The sequence below is a fragment of the Malurus melanocephalus genome, unplaced genomic scaffold, assembly GCF_030028575.1.
Source record: "Malurus melanocephalus ecotype Western Australia unplaced genomic scaffold, MMel_1.1 scaffold_442, whole genome shotgun sequence".
Taxonomy (NCBI): domain Eukaryota; kingdom Metazoa; phylum Chordata; class Aves; order Passeriformes; family Maluridae; genus Malurus; species Malurus melanocephalus.
In genome coordinates this window covers 309,517-328,079 of record NW_026623674.1, presented here as the reverse complement: position 1 = coordinate 328,079, position 18,563 = coordinate 309,517, and the positions used below count along the sequence as shown (strand labels likewise).

Below are 18,563 nucleotides of genomic sequence, written 5' to 3'. Positions count from 1 at the left end.
GCAGGAAGCCAAGGAAAAAGGAWTAGCTAAATTGAGCATGAAACAGTGCTGTTGCAAGCTACCCATTCCAGCCAGAAACAACATTTCCAGCTGAAAACAACTCCAAGCATAAGCCCATGGACCTAGCTAGAAATGCYTTCATAGGTGAAGAAGAGGCAGACAGGTTGGAGGGGCAGCACATCCTCTGGGCACTCAGAAACTGCAGTTGGAAACACTGATGGTGTGAGCTGATACAAAGGCATCACCAGCCTGTTACTTTCTAAGTAATGTCTTGCCCTTGTGCGTTCATCTTCAGTAATCTATTTAGCAGGTTACACCTTGCAGGACAAGTAAGGTGAAGAAACCACATTCCTGTGTTCACACAGAGAATAGGAACTGCACTCTGCTGTGTTAAGAGCTATTTAATATATAAAGCACCAAAATACCTTCATTTTATAAGGGAAGGAGAGTTCATTTTACATCTGGTCACACAGACCMGTGCATGAGAGGAAAAGAAAAGGTGTGTGGCAGAGCACCAGGGTCCCTTCAGCAGGTTCAGCTAAGTCCTGGTCCTGTCAGGAAGCRCTGCCTTCCCTGGGAGCTGCTCTTCTGCACACACAGTTGGGTAACACAGCTCAGGCACAGCTCAGKCACGTTGCTCCTCCCCAGCAGGCAGGAATAGGAGGCAGTTGATGGAAACTGGGAGAGCTGTGACACAAGCAGCTGGAAGCACTCTCCTGGGGCAGCAGAACCAGCCTTCCCACAGTGAGTGTCAGCAATGCCCGAGACACAAGGAGCAGCACAAAGGATCACTCATGCTCAYTTGAGGAGGGCATATATAAATGCAACATGTGAGTCAAGCTCAAGTGAAAGGACCCGGCTAGAGGCAGCGAGGAGGAAGGAAAGCATCATCTTCACAGAAGCAGCTCCCCACAGGACCCAGGTATGGGGGATGGCTGCTAACACTGATGGGAAGAGCTTGCAGAAGAGTCTCCAGAGGAACCAGCCTGGCACACGTGAGCACATTCCATTTTCAACACCTTTAAATAGCTATGAATCTCTTAAACTTACAACACAAAGAAAGCAGGAATTTAAAAATTCTGAAGTCTGAGCTCACTCTACAGCTCCAAGAAGTCACTCTCCTCACAGGTGCCCAAGTGCCCTCAACCCATCCACGCTGTCCCAAGGCCCAGCCACAAGCTCAGTTCTCAGCACAGATCCTGGCACAGCTGCCTCCACCCAGACAAGCATCCCAGGAAGAGCCATTTGCTCCCAGCCTCCTGGGTGCCACTCTGAGAACTCTCCAAAATACAGACCAGAGCAGATTTTGGGATGGCAGCRGACTCTTACTGGGAAAACATTCATGCTGAAGAGCAGCAGCATGTCAGGGGCAGCACTCCATTCACACTCCTTATTTTTTATTGCATTTTTTAATAATTCCAAGAAAAATAACCCACGGTAATTTGGGTAAAAATTTATTTTACATACAGACCATTGCAGCTTAACTATTAATCAAGAGAAGTTATTTTTCTTTATAAGAAGTGACCAGCTGCTCTGAGGATTAACAGAAGTCTAAGCCTGAGAGCTAGGATTTTAGTTTGGAAATCAGATCTTGGGGGCAGGTTCCTTCCAAGCACCACTCAATGCAGTGAGGAGCTGCAGGACTTAACTGCAGGCCAGCTGCACTGCACAGTGCTGGAAGTGCATTCCCACAGTCAGTCCAGACTTTCCCAAGCTGAACTGGCTGAGAAAAATGGTGCCTGCGAGGGTTTGGATGCATTTCCAATATTTTTGTTCAGCTCTCAAACTAGAAACAGAAGTAGTGAAACAGCACAGTCTCTGTGAAGTACAAAACACCGAGTTACAGGGCAGCAGACACACGGGACAGCAGGAATGGCAGGGACTCTCCTAAGCCAAGTGTTCTACGTGTAGCAGGGCCCTGGCCGGGGCATTCTCTGGCCCTATTTCAAACAGACAGAGTACAAAAAATACTTCGACTGATAATTAATTGTACTGGAAACAAACAGTCTACTAAAAAGCAAATCTTACTCTAGGTGCCAATGAGTCCTTATAAGCAGAGAGGGGACTGAGGAGCTGCACTCGGGCAGTGCTTCCRGGATCATTCACGCTGCTCCATTTTTACTTTGGGAGGTCTCAGGAAGGTCCTGTTTTTCTTTTCTTTCTTCCCCTTTGTATTTGCCTGAAAATTTCTCCAACTGTCTACACGACCATCCCGACTTTCCTGGGAAAAAGAGGGAGGAAGTGGAGAGTTAAGAAGCGCAAAAGCAAGAGCACAAGTAGTACATACCAGTTTCAGGAGATCAGGAGCAATTTCCCCTTATCCAGCACACAACCCCTGAGAGCCAGGACACACACTGGAAGAGCCAGAGCAACACAGTGCAATGGAACTACAAGTGAGTTTACACATACCAGTATAAGCACTCTGCTGGATTCTTGTTTCAGAAATCACCAGCTTGGGTTGGGCAGTCCTTGCTCCCTACTGAATCCTCCAAGGAAACAAGGAACCTGTCAAATCCTGTTCCTAATCTGTCAGCCCAGAACCTGCCATCTCCTTTCTCTGTCTCACCTCCTCACTCTCCTGGTGCTGCAGCTTGGAGGTGAGGAGAACAGAGAAGGGAAATGTACTGCTGCCTTCTCTACTGCTTCTCACTCCAATTCTCATCATACTGGCACAATGAGTAAAAAATGCCTTTGCTGTAGTTTTCTCCTGTCCCTGCCCTATCTGCAGAGCAGCAGAAACTCTTCCTGAGGAGATAAAAAAACCAAAACAGAAACCAAACCAAACCAAAAAACAAAACCCACAGAAAAAAAAAAAAAAACAAAAACAACACCTAAAGCCACAAAGCCAACCCATGATCTCTATGGGCTTCACAGCAGGACAGAACAAGTCTGAGGATGATCCACTTCACAGCATGGGATCCCATCTGCTCCAGACCCTTCTCTGCARTACTGGTGCTGCAGATGGGCTCTGGTTACAGCAGCTGTCTGCTTCCCTCCCCTTTTCCATGGCACGATGGGAGTGGGCCTGGCACTAGCAAGGATTGGGATGYTGAGCCACAGTGCAACCTCAACACCTCCAACAGTCTTCTCCAGCCTTGCTGGTGACCATTTCATCACCATAAGAAAAGATGTCAAAGCTGGGTAAATGTCCAAAATGAATCCTTGAGATGCACAAGAATGAGAGGTTTATTTCTGCCATGCAGAGATTCAGCTGTCCAGCAGTGGCTGAGGACATGCTGGTGCTCAGAGCTACAGTATCAATAATTCTGCAGGTCCTGTTTGCTCCATCTTTATTTGATCCCAACTGCTGTGCTTTACTGCACCCCTACAGCAGTGACACCTCCTGTGGCCATCCTGGTGTGAGAACATTGAACCTCTGTCAGCAGCAAGGCCAGCGACACACTCAATTTATCTCTGGCACAGCATACTCAATACAGCAGCATTAAACATGTTTTCTAGAATATCCAGCTCTTATATACCTGTAACCACAAACTCTTCCCACCTCAGTCTCCAGACACATCCTAGCTGTCTGCTTTCCACAGGATGCCAGTCACTCACACACTTCTCTCCCAGATATCCCCTTTTTAAAAGTCCTCTTGAGCATAGACTAGGCTCTGGCTTTGGGTTAAATGAACAATCTAGCTCATTCTTTCATGAGGTCTGCACATCCTTACTGACATCTCTCTTGCCCACCCCCTACCACTCCCTGCACATCTCAAGTCTTCATCTCTGGTGTGTAGTGAGGGAAGTTACAAGACAGATTGAGTATTTTGGTGGGCTGTAGGTTGGATCCCTGAAATGGCAGCATGACACCATGAACTATTTCAGTTAAAGCCTTGGCTGTAGGGTGGCAAGGTCATGGAGAAGTGACTGTCCATCATGTCTTTAATATTCAGAGACACAGATTCTGTGTTAACAACCAGACTGGAAAGCACCACCAACAGTCCACATAAACACATTCCAGATTAAGTTTTAGTGGTCACCAGTGACCTGGGCTAAGCAGAAATTCAATTTTATAACTAAAGACAAGAATGAATTGCTGATAGAGATGAAAAATAGTATACCTTGATTTACCAGACCTGTTTCTGCATAGGTGACACCAAAGCCCTGTTGATGGGCTCTTCTCCACACACATGGACAAAACCCAAGCAGGTGCAGATCTATTACTACAACTATTTTATAGACTTGCATACAAAAGGTCTCTCATCTGTCTAGGGGCAGAATGAATAAGAAATGCTGAGGCCCATTCTGTAAGTTAAACTGCTGAATACCTCAAAGTTCTTCTGCCATTCTCGTTCTCGTTTAGCTTTCTCTTGTGCTTCAATTTCCTCTTCCCTCTGCCGTTTCCTGGAAGGGAAGCCACAAAGAAGTTATGAACCTACAAGCATCTACTTCAAAAAAAACAAGGCAATACTTCCAAAACATCTTGGAAAACTCTTTGAATTTCTTGGCAGATTACAGCAGAGATAAATAAACACACCTAAGATTGCACAGCAAACAGAATTTTGTTTCAAATTTGGAAAAGCAGCAAGCAGAGAAGATTGTTTGGCCCCACTGACAGCGGGTWATTAGTGAGCCAGCTTCTCTTGCTCAGCAAAACAAGCTGGATTTGTCCATCTAAGAAGCTGGACATCACTCTAGTGATAAATTTCTACAACTGTAGAGGGTACACATTCTAAGTTAATAACCACTTCAGCAAGGTACAAATTAAATTTTTAACCCCCCTACTTTTCACTCGTAATCAAAAGCAATCTCCCACCTCACTGACTAGCAGAGAACCCTGCTGCAGGAAGTGAACAGGATACACTCAGATACCACAGATAYTCAGGCAGCATGTGATCAAAACATCTAAAATAGTTCAGGAACACACGTGCCACAGAGTATTTCTGGAACTTAAATAAAATTAAAAATCAGTAATTTGCATGCTAACAGTATGCAGAATTGYGTCACCAATTCACTGTTGTATCTGGCCTCTATGTRTACACRTAAGAGAMTATAAGCTTATCAAACATATTGACATCTTCAACACAGGAGGGCAAATTTCATGTGTGCTCTTCTCAAGCATGGGCCTCTACAACCCACAGGCTGCCCAGAGAAGTGGTGGAATCTATATTAGTGGAAATCAGGTTGACAGGACCCTTGTTAATCTAATCCAATGCCCTGCTTTCAGCAGGAGGTCAGACCAGATGATCTCCAGAGGTTCATTCCCATTTAGACTATTGTAAGACTCTTTGATCCCTTATCTTCTCTGAGGAAGCATGAGGAGGAGGAAGAGCCTGAACTGCACAAGCAGAATATTGCTTATACCTTTCATGCATTTCTTTTGCTTCTCTTTCTTTCCTCTTAATTTCCAGTTCAGCGAAGAGCTTCATKGTCTGTTTGTATACAGCTTGTTTGAACTGTAAAACACAAATCAAGTCTTAAAATAATGCCTATTAACACAGTTAAAGTATGTTTACATATGACTGTAAGACACATAAAATGAAAGCAAAACATAGGTGTGCCCACACCCCTATCCTGCCCTGACAATAGCAGCAGCAYGCAGGTATAAACTACTGCTGATTAAATTCTGGCCCTCACACCAGGAAAGAACTACATATTAGCCTTATATTAGTCCCATTTTAATTTGTATTTATGAAGCTGTGCTTAACTAGAACTGTTCATTACAAACTCTCTTATTCGTGGGTTAAGTCTTGCAATGTTACATTTGACAAAAAAAGGCAAAATGGTCACTGTTTAGAGTAATTTTTCAGTAGATCTTCATGTTTTGTAAAAATCTAGCATTGGCTTCCCAGCAGGAAATCAGTATGCTTAAACCAATCTTCATTACTAAAGAACAGCAAGACCTCTGAAAAGCAATGAAAAACAGGATGGTTGTGGTGTTACTGTAGTGATTATAGACAGGAAGCAATCACTTTCCAGGAAAAAAAAGGATGATGAGACTAATAAAGTAAATATTTGACAATCATCTGTCATCGTTACAGCCTCTCATATTGCTGGATGTCCCCAGACTAGGACCCAAGTATGAAGAACTAAGTTAAGTCATGCCCTTTTCAATACACAAGTGTTTTGCTGCAGAACAGCACATCTGTCCTCCAGTGCTATATGAAAGAAACAGATGAAATAGCTCTCACTAAAAAGCATCACAAGCTCATTTTAGCCATGCTGCAGTGTGTGCTACACGTGCTTCTTCCAGCAGCAGGAATGCCATGGTTCCAGCAGTCAGAAGACAACAAGAAATTTTCAAAAAAAGAGTGCATGATACATAAGCAATGAAGACTTGCTTGAGAAAAAAATAGGGTATCTTGATCTATACAATCTCACAATATATTTACTCTTTACATTGAAACTATTTTCCAAAGTACTCAGGCATCACCTGACACATGGTACTCTAGAGTGACTAAGGAAAATTTATTCTTCTGTAAATGTAAGTGTTTACAACATTAACAAGTCTAATAAAACTTCTGTACTGGTTTTGAATCTTAATTCCTAAAAACACATTTTGTACTCCCTAGTTTCTCTGAATATAGTACGACTTACAACTTCAGGATCATCCTCCTCTACAGTGGGAGGTTTTCCATCCTTCTTCAGCTGCTTCTTTTTTTCTTTCACCTAAAGATTAAGGACAAAAATAAAAGCCTTAAAAATTTTATAGGGCTTACATAATTATATCCAAGTAGTTCTGCATTCCTACTCTAATGTGTAGAAAGAACTCTGTTCTTGATTGGGCTGATRTTTTATTTTACACCAAACCCTGCCAGGCCCAGACAAACACATACGAGATTACTATCACATGAACTGTAGCAATTAAAAATACTATGTTGGATGCTATTCCTTCAACATAATCCCTTTTGGTTTTTTATATATATACTCTTATCCAAACCATCAGAAAATTTGTTTTGATTCTTGATATTCACGTGACTAACAAGCAGAACAACAAGTGTTCCTTGTGTTAAGAATATCTGTGTTCTCCCATATCAACTGCTTCCTCAAGCTTGCTGTGTTTTRATTCACTCACATCATTCTACTAACTCCTTGACCAATTCAATCCAAGCTCCTTATCTTATAGGTCAGTATCCCCCAAAACTCCCAGTCTCCTGCTGTCACCACCTATTCTCTTCCACCTACACATATCTGAACTGCATCATTCATTCACAGAATTGGAAAAAAAATATTTAGGTCAGATCATGTGGTCTGACCTGATTATTTCAAGTACTGAATTTCACTGAATTATCTTGTACTGAACAGCAGTCCTGGACACAGCAGGCTTGTTCCTACTGTGAAGAKCCTGGAGTCCACCTGCACAGTGCCATTACAAGATTTGTTCAGTTTAGTGGCCTAAACATGAAAGAATTGTACCAAAAAGCAAAATACAAACTATTGATTACCACTCACCCCCAATTCTGGATGTTAACATAGAATACTCACAGTGTGTTCCACATATTCTTTTCCTGCCTGTATCACATCCAAGGCTCTCTTCTTTTGCTCCTGATCTAGCAGCAGCTTGTAAGCTTTATCTACAGCTAACAAAAGCATCAACATTAGTAGCATSAGTAGTCATGTTCACAAGGCATCACAAGACTGCTACTTGTTGGCATTACTAATTTGGCTTCTAGAATTTGTGGGGTTATTTGTCTGGCAGCATTTTTTGTTTGTTTTTTTTTTAAATTAACTATATCTAGGTAAGTRATAACATGCTTAGTCAAATGTGCTTTGGGGTGCAATAATGGCAGAAATTGTCGAATACCTTCTAGAGGCAACAGGTGAAAGCATCAGTCCTACCAGCTGTAGTTATTGGGCAGGTGAATTTAATGTGCAGAACACCTTACTGTGATGCAAAGCACACACCTAAAATCATCACATCACTTCTATCATATGGTCTTGGAATAAAGTCTAATGCACAGATTAAACAGTTTTACTTAAACAATCCCAAAACCCCATGAAAATATCTGTCCCTGTTGTGACATGACAATGSCATTGTTGCCACCTAGTGTCACCACCTCACACAGCTGCTGCTACCACAGCTGCTTCTGCCCCAGCTAGAACACCTCTGCAGCAACCCTTCTGTCCCCTCCACCCTAATGAACATTTCAACAGCACCAGAAAAGCAGCAACTACTAAYCCAGARCAGYCCARAGAAAGAGCRTTAATTACCTTCAAAAGCCTTCTGRGCTCTATCTGCATCATCTTGGTTTTTGTCTGGATGTACCAATATTGACAGCTGCAAGAGAAAGGATCTTGCTATCAAAACTATTATAAAAAATGAAGACTATTTCAGAGATTTTTGAGAGCAGGGAAATAGTCTCAGACAGAAATAATCCAAAGAGATCGCATTCCTTTGTACATGGAGCTGACAACACGCAGAAGTATGTGCCAGTACAAGCTRATAAATCAAACAATCCCTATAACAAACAGGCTGTCCAAGAAAAGCTGCAGCTTGTGATGTGCACAACAATTTAAACACGCCTCAGCCGCAGTGTCCGGGCTGATATGAACCCCTCGGTCACTGAAGATTTGTATCCTTGGTCTTGACAAGAAACAAACATAAAAAGATCATCCTCAACCAAAGCCTCTCAAGAAGTTCTCCAGCATCCCCAAGGMTGTTCAAATACCAAACTGYWWAAGAGTGGTCATTTTTTCTTAGGCTACTTTACTGAATCTTAAGAAAACTCCTGCCTGTACTCCACCTGGCAGAGACAGGACATAGATCACAACCATCCTGACAGGAACTTTAACTGTCCTCCACAAGTCCTCTGCATTCCTCTTTCAGAAAGTCCTTTCAAACTTACCCCATATGGCTTCTTCCTTTTTTTTCCAGACCTTTTATTTCTGCCATTGCTACACAGAGCAGCAACTGAAAGAATGCAAMGTAACTACTTTTGCAACCCTACAGYTGCCAGTTCATARCTCCTAGGGAARGGTTTGCCTTCAGTCCTGAACAGATTTATTTCAGCCAGCATCTTTTTTCCCCTTTGCTGGCTGTTCCACAATCTGCATTTAGGTGTTTGATTTCTTCAATGGACAATTCCATGTATATTTTTCAATTCATTACCTTGAATTCAAAACATCTCCCTGTGGTGTTTTAYCAGCCCAAAGCTGAGAACATCTCGCTTTATTGCAGAACTCAGAAGTCAGCAACAGACCAAAAAGTTGTCTTCTCACATACAGGAGTAGCCCATATCCTGTTCCTCTGCCACCAAGCATCTTCCTGCCTAAAGACACAGCGCTAATTCAGGTGGAGGCTGCAGCCCTCCAAATACTGTCTTTTTGCTGCTTGCACTGATTAAACTCAAACTTTTCYTGCAGGTCTGTCAGCAGAGGGAGGCTGAATGTCTGTGTTGCAGACCTGCCAATAAGCAGGGCTGCTGCTTTTCCAGGTAACCGAGTCACCAAAAATGACCACAGAAATTCTTAAAGAAACCTCAGAAAAAATACCCTTTTGGATCCAAGTCCATATATTGAGAAAAATACCTTTTGATCTCAAGCTCAAGAGGCAAATTACACATGGTTGTATSTGTTTGTAATAGCCCCATCATACACTGTACAGGCAAAGCAGCCAATCATGCATGGACTGGGGGCACGGCTGCAGCTCTCCTCTTGCTGATACAAGCATTGCTCTATGCATTTCTGCCCAAAATAACCACCCCTCTATCCCCATACAGCTTGACTACCACTTTCCTTGTGCCCACAACCAGCTGAACAATGCCTACAAAACTTCTATTTCCCTTCCACAGGCTTCCAGTGCAAAAGCTGAATACCTGTCGGAATCTTTTCTTTATCTCTTCATCTGTGGCTTCAGGATCCATCTGCAGCACCTAAAAGAGACCATGAAAGCAGAGCAAGTTTGATGCTATTCTCCATGTTTCAGGTTCCTGTCAGCAAGCTCTAACACTGTCATGAGGAGTGGCTGAAGTCACTTGGTTTGTTCAGCCTSGAGGAGGCTGAGGGGAGAATTCATTACACTCTTAAATGTCCTTCCAAGGGGTAGGTAGCTCAGGGGCAGATACTGATCCCTTCACTCTTATGAACAGGGACAGGACATGAGAAACTGCATGAAACTGAGTCAGGGGAGGTTTAGGTTGGGTATTAGAAAAAGGTTTTCCCCCAGAGGGTGGTGGGGCACTGAACAGGTTCCCGGGTAATGGTCCCAGCCCCAAGGCTGCCAGAGCTCCAGAAGCACTTGGACAGTGCTCTCAAGGACACACAGGTGGGATGTTGGAGTGTCCATGCAGGGCCAGGAGTTGGAYTCAATGATCCTGATGGGTGCCTTTCAACTCAGCATATTCCACGATTCTATAGCACTTGGTTCACTGACACACAGACACACACCAAAAAGCTTGCCCCACAATGACATGAATTTTCACCCAGTTAAACAAAAATATTTCACCCTGTTTGTTACACTTATAACACTACTTTTAGCAATACTAGATTTCTCTGGCTATGCCAGTGTCCTTTCTATATTCAAGTTTTGTGTACACAGCTATGATCCGTAAATTGGTCTGAACCTTCAACCAATCCTGTAGCAATTCAGACAGAAACAAAAGCATATGGGGGTTTGGGGACACTGTCAGGTCATTCATAACTTAGAACTTTGGGCAAGAAACATACTATTTTATACGGATTTTTTCATTTTATCATTTTGCAAGCAGACAGTAAAGTTYTACTGTTTGGTTTCCATGAATGAGACCTCTTGTTTATTGATCTTTACGGATGTGGCGGAGTTTAGGAACTCTTCCGTGAATTAATTTACTGAACAGTAGATTTAAGCAAGAAGTGAGCAGATGCATGCTGGTCAGACTCTAAGAATCTGTAAATAACACTCTCTCACAGGAAAGCTATAGTCTATTTTGAAATGGCTTTCTTAATTTACTCTCCAAGACAAGCACTAAGACTTGATACTACAAAACTGAATGTTGTCAAAGCAATTCTGCTGACTCACCTGGCTGACCAGCCCTGAATGGGGACTACAAAAGGCACCTGAGGCTTGAAAAAGGCAGAGAAGATAACATCAGAAAGGAATATACCCAGGGAATGCCAACTCCAGATGAACACCAGATTGATTATTTACTGTCTTCCTCAGGCTTTCCTACTCATTAAGACTTTATAACTGACTGCAACTGAAATTAAACGCTGTAATGTGCAAAGGGATTATCCATTTACAAATGGAGACTACTCACTGGTGTGACCACTGAGAGACTTTTTCTTACTCTATGCAGTACACAAGTTCAGTGGGATGTGCACCCAAAATAAAACACTTAATTCAGAAATGCTGAATTAAGAGAGCTACAAGCAGACCCTGCCAAGCTGCCAYCTCCAGCTACTACCTTCCTGTTCAGAAAGTACCCAGCACTGATCTGCAACATGTTCCAGCACTATTGTATGAGGGAAACGTGACAATATACAGTTTGTGCTGCCACCAAACACTGAGAAAGAGAGTGAGCACATATACACYATCCTGCTGCCTTCTGCAAACCTTCTGCATGTTAATATGTACCTAGAGATATTTCTTCTTTCCTTATGGGGTCTTTTATTGTAACAAATACTCAGGATATCAGGAAGTCTGTACACCAAATCAGAAAGGAGGGTAGAATATTTGAACTAACCTCGAAAGGGTTCAAGTTGAAATAGGAAGATCCAGGTCGAGTCAGCCTGTCAATTTGGTTTTTTGATGTTAAAACAGAGTCTCGTTTTTCAATTTGCTTTACCTGAAGAACAAGAGAGACCTGTAGTAACTGACCATCACAACACCCTTACCTGTTCTTTCAATGCTGTTATTCTACCAGACATCCTCGTCTTGTACTACAATTCACAATACTTCTTGCTTACCCTACCCCCAGCCTGCCGTAATTTTACACAGGCACTATCAGGGCATATTTTTAGCCTTTTCTACAGCACAACAGTATTTTTAACATCACATTTTAACTATAAAAAACACTGCMGAGCACTTCTGCCAGCTTCTTCTATAGCTTGCTCTACAGCTGYGCCTTCCCCCTCCCCTTGCTCCTCCAGCACGACTGTCACCGTGATTCCTTGGAAACCACGGCATTATTGCTTTTAACCCGTTATTGGCAGTGCAGCCCTTTAAACGCTTCAAGTGATATTGACGCAAATGCACAAGTTCCCTTTACTCTGACCACAGGTTATTTAGYTCAGTTCAGTTTACTTTTTGCCTTTCACTGTAGCGCGCCAAACCAAACAACGTATTTATATTTAATGTTTATCTTTATTTAAAGAAGCATGCATCCACCGAAGTGGCAYGGCCTTTGCGCGGGCAGCTCAGATAAACACATCCCGGCTGTGCCCAAAGTAACGGAACCCGGCACAGGGAAAGGGGCCCGCGCAGCCGCTCGGGTGAGTCTGCCCACAGCAAGGCCGAGCGGGAGCACGGCGGGGGCAGCGCTCCCGGACCGCCAGCAAACAGCTCCCACCGGGTTCAGCCGAGCGGGACGAGGGCCGAACGGCCGGTGCGGTGTCCAGCTACCGCCAGGGCTGTGGGAAGGCCGCACCGAGCACGAACGGACCGGCACCCGCCGCTCGCCCACCCCCTGCTCAGCGCCCACAGTGGCTCCGCCCGTCCCGCCCGCCGGCGGCCCCCGGGCCCGCCACAGCCCGGCTCCGCGCGGCTCGCAGGCCCCGGGGCCACGAGGGGAGGCCCGGGGGGTTCGAGCGGCCGGGGGCCGGGGGGCGCGGGCGGTACCTCATTGTAGAAGGTCAGAAACGCGTCCTCGGCCGCGCCCGCGCCGGGCCCCGCCGCCGCCATCGCCACCCACACGTGACCGCGCCGTCACGGCACGTGACCACGGCGCGCGCCGCGGCAACAGGCCCCGCCCCCCCCGCCGCGCGGCCGGACATGGAACGCGATGGGCGCGGGGCCCCGCCTTGTGACGTCACAGCGCCCCGCCCCGCCCCCGGCGCCTCAGGGCCCTGGAGGCGGGAGGCGGGCGGGGACTGCGGCTGCGCACTGGCGGCGGGGCGGGGCGGGGCGGCCCGGTGGCGGCTCCAAGGGCACGCGGCGATGGCGGCCGTGGTGGCGGTGGCGGCGCGGGGCGGCCTGCGCGGGGCTCTGCTGGCGCAGCAGCAGCGCTGGAGCTCGGGGTCGGGCTCCGACCAGGTGAGCGCGCGGGCGCGACAGGTTGGGGGGTGTTCCGAGAGTGTAATCGCTCCTTCCGTCTGTCCGTCCCTTGGTCCCTCCGCTCCCYTACCCGTCCGTCTGTCCGTCCTTTGGTCCCTCCGTCCCTCTGCGCGTACGTCTGACCGTGACGCGCTCACCGCCGTCTCTCCCGCAGCTGGGCGAGCTGGGTAAAGGCGCCGGCAAGGGCGGCGGCGGCGGCGGCTCCATCCGTGAGGCCGGCGGCGCTTTCGGGAAGAAGCAGGCGGCCGAGGAGGAGCGGTACTTCAGGTGAGTGGGGCCTGGAGCCTCCAGAGCCGCTCCCCACGGGACCGGGGCGGGGTCCGACCGGCCTCTCCCGCAGCCGCTGCGGGAATACAGTTCCTGCCGTCCTCTCTTGTAGGGAAAAGGAGCGGGAGCAGCTCTCTGCCTTACGGAAACACCACGAGGAAGAGATCCATCACCACCAGAAAGAGATTGACCGTCTGCAGAAAGAAATCGAGCGCCATAAGCATAAGATCAAGCAGCTTAAAGATGACTAAGCTGGTGCTGTTGTTGAATGTGCATGGCCAATACTGATTGCGGTGTAAAACGGCGTCAAGACTGTATTTTTTGGTCAACATAATCCAAATCCATCAAATTATACTGTGGTCTGCAACAACATCAAATAAACTACTCAGTCTCACTTTCTTGCTCAGTAACTGTTCAATGTAAACAAAAACAACCAACCTCACTGTCTGGTTTTAAACTTCATTATTGTCTGAAGTRAAGATGCATTCTTGAGTAGGCAGGCCTGTACAGAACTGAGCTAATTTCTTTAAATTTACATGAAAGTAGTGCCTAGTGGGATAACACTAGAGTTAAAGCTTCTAGAAGAGTTGTGGGAAAAACGTACCTGTGTAGTGACATTTTCACAGATAAGTAACCAAGTAACCGTTTCAAGTAAATTATCTTTGTGGCAGAGGGGAGTGTTGCCTCCACTGCACTAGGCGATGGCAAAGAAATACAAGGTTCACTTGTTGAACTTAGTTTTTAGTGCCATAAACTGAGAGTAAAAACACTATTCTAAGTTATGCTGATTCCACTTCTTCCTGGAGCATGACAGCCGAGATCCTGTCTTCCACGTGACTGTTCTTTTCCACAATGACTTTAACTGCCCAGTGGTTTGGGTTTTGGTTTACTGTCTCAACTTCATCGTTCCTCAGCTAAGTCCCCTTCCAAAGRATGAATTCAGACTAACTTTATGCCATTTCAATCACTTTTAACCTTTTAATGTAAATTTGTCATAAAATATACAGTAAGTGACCTAAAACAATGTGTCCTTACTGCAGTAAGCCCTGACAAGAAGGGGACTTAATGTAACAACAGGCAGGTACGAAAATAGCCTTCTATACCTGCACTTCAAGGCTGTAAATCTGCCCAAACAGGCTTACTCTGCAGCACTGGTGAAAGCCAGCCTGYRTTACAGTTTATGAAGGGTGGCAGTGACACTGAACTGGGTGGGTACCTGCCTGTAACTGCTCTGCCTGAAAGTGCAGGATTCAAATGATGCCTTTGATGTTGAAAGTGGTTTRACAAGGGTGTGACTGGCTGGCTGAAGGCGTACCAGTTTCTGCTGTTCCCTGATACATCTCCTGCCAGCTGCTCCCTTTGGGTTGCYCTCACTTGATTAATGCTGCGGGTAGTGGTGCATCTTGTCTGCAGTGTAAATTACACCATTGTCACCCTAATGCCCTTAAAAACTTCTTCAGTGAAGATGTCACCCATGTGATCAGCCCTGGAAGAGAGGCTGTGGAGTGTCCTTGCTGGCCATGCTCAGTCTGTGAGAGATGGAGGTGTGGTGAGTTATGGCAAGGCTCTGTACAGAGCTTTGCTGTGGGCTTTGTTCCTTTTAGGTGGGGCTATTTAAAAAAATACTAGAACCTTCCTCTCCTCACCTCCCTGCACCTGATGAGATGAACTGCATCATGAAAAGCAAGATRCTATTGACCTGTTTAGGTTATACCTATTTAAAAATCCAATTTTTTAACCTTTTTTAGAATGTTTTTCCTGTTGTATCTGTCAGCTGGGGTTGGCTTCCCCAGAAGCTGCAGAGTCATTAGTGAGAAGTTTGGCATCACAACTTCAGTGGTCTGTGGAGAGCTGACACAAATATTAGGACAACTCTATATTCTGATGGGAACAGATGAGGGTTTAAATTCATGGCTCTGTGATTTATTCTGTATTTTGGTGCACYAACTATGCCATGTAAGCTCACCTACAGAGCCTCTGGTAATGTACCTGTAAGGGAGGGGATTTGCTGTTTTGGAGACTGGAAGTGCTGTGATTTGGACCTCTGTGATCTACCATGCCACAGAGAGAGGTGTTACAAACCCTCTGAAGTCCGTCAGGGCTGAGGTGTGCAGGTCAGTACCTTGCTACACCACAGACCTTTCTTGCTCATTCTTGCCCACCAGCACTCTCCGAAACATGTTTCTCTTTCCTTACATTTCAACTTTGCACCAGTTCCATGGAGGCTTCTACACTGGTAGATGTGCWARGTCCCTTACTCCCAGTTCATCAGCMCATGCCATTTTCTRGAGAGAAACATCTGGCTGAGWCACTCCTCTGCACCTGAACTATTAGGTTGTGGCAGTGGAAGTACATATGAGGACAGGCAGCTCTAGATCTGATGGGGCAAGCAAGCTGGGAGAGAAGTCCCTTTCAGCAGTGGTCTGACTGGCAGTCGGTAATAACAAAGCCATGGCCACAGACTGGCTGCTGGAAAGGCTGAGTGGATTAACAGTGCTGTGGCATAAAGCAGACAATTCCCCTCCTGCTTCCCCTCTTCTCCCTTTCTCTGTCTCAGGCATGTTGGGGAGAYATTCAGCCTGTTGCCTCACCAGCCTGTGTTTTTGTTCTGAGCCCCTCTGAGTCTAGGTTACCAAGGTGAAWGGCTTCTGAGTGAAAAAATGCCCAATTCACCACCAAGCAAATGGAAGAGGTACTGAGAGGGAGGTGGGTGTGGTGTCTTCTCCCATCTCTTGAAGGGCCCTCTGCTAAATTWRAAAAGTCTCTATTTTTATCCAGCTTTGCAACCCTCTTCCCAYCAGGAATCMCACTCAGCTGTGAACCTTCGTATGTCTGTTCTATTAGAGTGTCTGTTCAAGTCATCCTCAGGATGAGRTTTCTTTGCTGTGATCCACCCACTGACCTCCTCTTCCAGGGAGTCCCAAATCTCCCTGAAATCAGTTTGCTTTAGTTTAATGTCAATGACACTCTAGCCATTCCTAGTTAACAGATACTGTTTTATTTCCTAGGTGGTGCAAATATCTCTGCCTCGCAAAAGACCTTGCTCYTRAACTTGCCTTTAGAAATCRCAYRCACTTCRCCCATCTCAGCTCTTGTGCTGACCAGGGGCGATTCTGTGAGTAACAGAGCTCCTCCAAGACCTCCCTGCATCTGTGGTCTTGTGCTGGTTCTGGTGTTCCTTAAATTTTTTTATACACAGATGCAATTCCAGAAATGCCTTTTCCTATTCCCTGAGGTTAGTAAGAAGCATGAGTTTGTATAGTGCCTGATCACTAAAAGGTGGCTCAAGACAAACATTTGAGGAGGATCTCTGCCTTTTAGCAAATGAGTTGTTAAATCATCTTCTTTTCGTCATCAGCACATCTCTTCAGAAGTATTTTTTTACTTCCATTGAACTTCAAACTGCCTGTTTATGCAATAAATTATCAAATGACACAGGTGTTGTGTGTTCCTGATTCCTATAACACAGCAGTTATCCAGCAGAGGTGAGTGTATTGGTTCTGAGGTGTGTGGCTAAAGGTTTTCTCCCACGTGGAGTCAACAGCACCAGCTTGCAGGCTCATAACSTGTTTATTTCTTCAGCTTCTTTGACAGTGCTTGCAATTAAAAGCATGAGATGAAAGATATCCAGGTCTAAGTAAGACAGACCTCTTACCAGAAGTGTTTTTACTACAAGGGAGAAAAAAATTATTTAAGGTAATTGAAGATGCATTTGGTGTGATGGACATATTACCAGTAAGATTTGGTTTTCAGGAAATCACTGCAAATTTGTCACTAGCTCCTGACAAATGATGCGAGCATTTGCATGACTTATGGCAAGCAGTTTGTCTGGGTTCAGTCACCATTTCCAGAGCCAGTGGATGGAGAGATGCCAGCTACAGACTGTTTGCTGCAGGATTCCAGAGCAGGAATGCTGGRGAGTAAAAGAAGATTATACCTCAGAGCTAGGTGAATGCTGGGGAGTTAAGAAGGCACAAGCTGTCTAGAGACCTTTCCAGGACTCCCCCTCAGTCTGTGCCACCTGGAGAACAGGGCTTAGTTGTCTTTTAGAATTCTACAACCTGCCATCTGCTCCCAGGCAATTCTGGTTCAGAGCAACCAAAACCCGAAGCTGATGTTTGAAACTGGTAAGGCTGCAAGGACAGTGCAGAACTCAGCTAACAGGCCATAGAGGGGCTTATTGTTCTGTGTTTCCTCAATCGCTCTGGAACAGCTGGTGGCATGACTAGTCCCCTGCTTTRTCCCACACGCACAGGGGTACACAAAGGGAGGGATTCTTCTCTCTTCTCTGTCAGAACTGGTGCATCCTGGTTATTTGCTAGTTCCTCAGGATTGGACTGACACTGTTCACAACATCCTAACTTCCCATAGCCACCTACAGTGCAGCTCCATTAAGTTTCACCTCTGGGAGCAGCCTTTATGTCTCAAGGAGATGCTTATCCTTCCTTAACACCAGATCCCCTGCCTGTACTACGCTTCTAAAGATAATGGCCCAACACTGCTAGGTCACTGGAGGAGCAGAAAAAGTGCTCTTTGTTTTTAGCTAAAATTGAGATGGTGATTTTTGCAGCAAACAGAAGCTATTTCCCAAGTTGCTCAGTTTGTGCTGCATCCCACACCAATGTGATGGAAATTGCCAAGAATCCTTGGCTCAGGGGTGGGAAAAAAAATGAAAAGAGAGATCCAAGATCTTTAGCAAACTGGTCTTAGTGCAAGACACACAGGTTGCCCAGTCTGGTGTCTTTGGGCCTTTTTTGTCACACTCATCCTCCCCACTCCAGAGCAGAGAAGGGGAATGAGGCAAGACAAAGACAAAGCATATGTGTGTGTTCCTAAAAATACTGGCTGTGTGAGAAAAAATAAACATATGCACACAGGGTAACAACAGTAGCATGGCCTCTACAGGCAGAAATTTTCCTAGGCATCTCCCTGCTGTAGAGGCAGTGGGACACACTGGGGGCACTCAGAAAAGTTTCTTACTGAAAAATAAAGCTTGAAGATTTTCAAGACACACCTTTCCCTCGAAGTCTAGGATTCAGCAAGTACATAGGAGCTGCATGCAGAGCACCAGGGAATGAGATATTTGCTGGAGGTAGGCACATCCATGACATACAATCCATAATATGTTGCACTAATGATTGGTCTGGATAAAAAGTCTAGAGCA

At 45.5% G+C, this 18,563-nt stretch overlaps 2 protein-coding genes across 2 annotated transcripts; one reads left to right on the top strand and one right to left on the bottom strand.

The window, feature by feature from the left end:
* Positions 1-1,385: 1,385 nt before the first annotated feature.
* DNAJC8 (DnaJ heat shock protein family (Hsp40) member C8) lies at positions 1,386-12,806 on the bottom strand. Its single transcript, XM_057380277.1, has 9 exons — positions 12,698-12,806; positions 11,604-11,705; positions 9,759-9,815; positions 8,155-8,221; positions 7,429-7,523; positions 6,541-6,612; positions 5,308-5,399; positions 4,272-4,347; positions 1,386-2,221 (listed from the first exon to the last, which is right to left on the bottom strand). The coding sequence occupies exons 1-9, from the start codon at positions 12,758-12,760 to the stop codon at positions 2,099-2,101; spliced, it is 747 nt and encodes a 248-aa protein (XP_057236260.1). The 5' UTR covers positions 12,761-12,806; the 3' UTR covers positions 1,386-2,098.
* A 29-nt stretch (positions 12,807-12,835) lies between these two features.
* ATP5IF1 (ATP synthase inhibitory factor subunit 1) lies at positions 12,836-13,793 on the top strand. The gene is made up of 3 exons (XM_057380278.1): positions 12,836-13,111; positions 13,287-13,399; positions 13,512-13,793. Exons 1-3 carry the CDS (start codon positions 12,851-12,853, stop codon positions 13,648-13,650), a joined length of 513 nt encoding a protein of 170 aa, XP_057236261.1. The 5' UTR covers positions 12,836-12,850; the 3' UTR covers positions 13,651-13,793.
* Positions 13,794-18,563: the final 4,770 nt, after the last annotated feature.

Excerpts from the sequence above, each read along its gene's own strand:
- ATP5IF1 (XM_057380278.1), top strand. The coding sequence starts at position 12,851 with ATGGAACGCGATGGGCGCGGGGCCCCGCCTTGTGACGTCACAGCGCCC. Across the intron at positions 13,112-13,286 it reads CGGGGTCGGGCTCCGACCAG|CTGGGCGAGCTGGGTAAAGG; the intron begins GTGAGCGCGCGG and ends TCTCTCCCGCAG. Across the intron at positions 13,400-13,511 it reads GAGGAGGAGCGGTACTTCAG|GGAAAAGGAGCGGGAGCAGC; the intron begins GTGAGTGGGGCC and ends CCTCTCTTGTAG.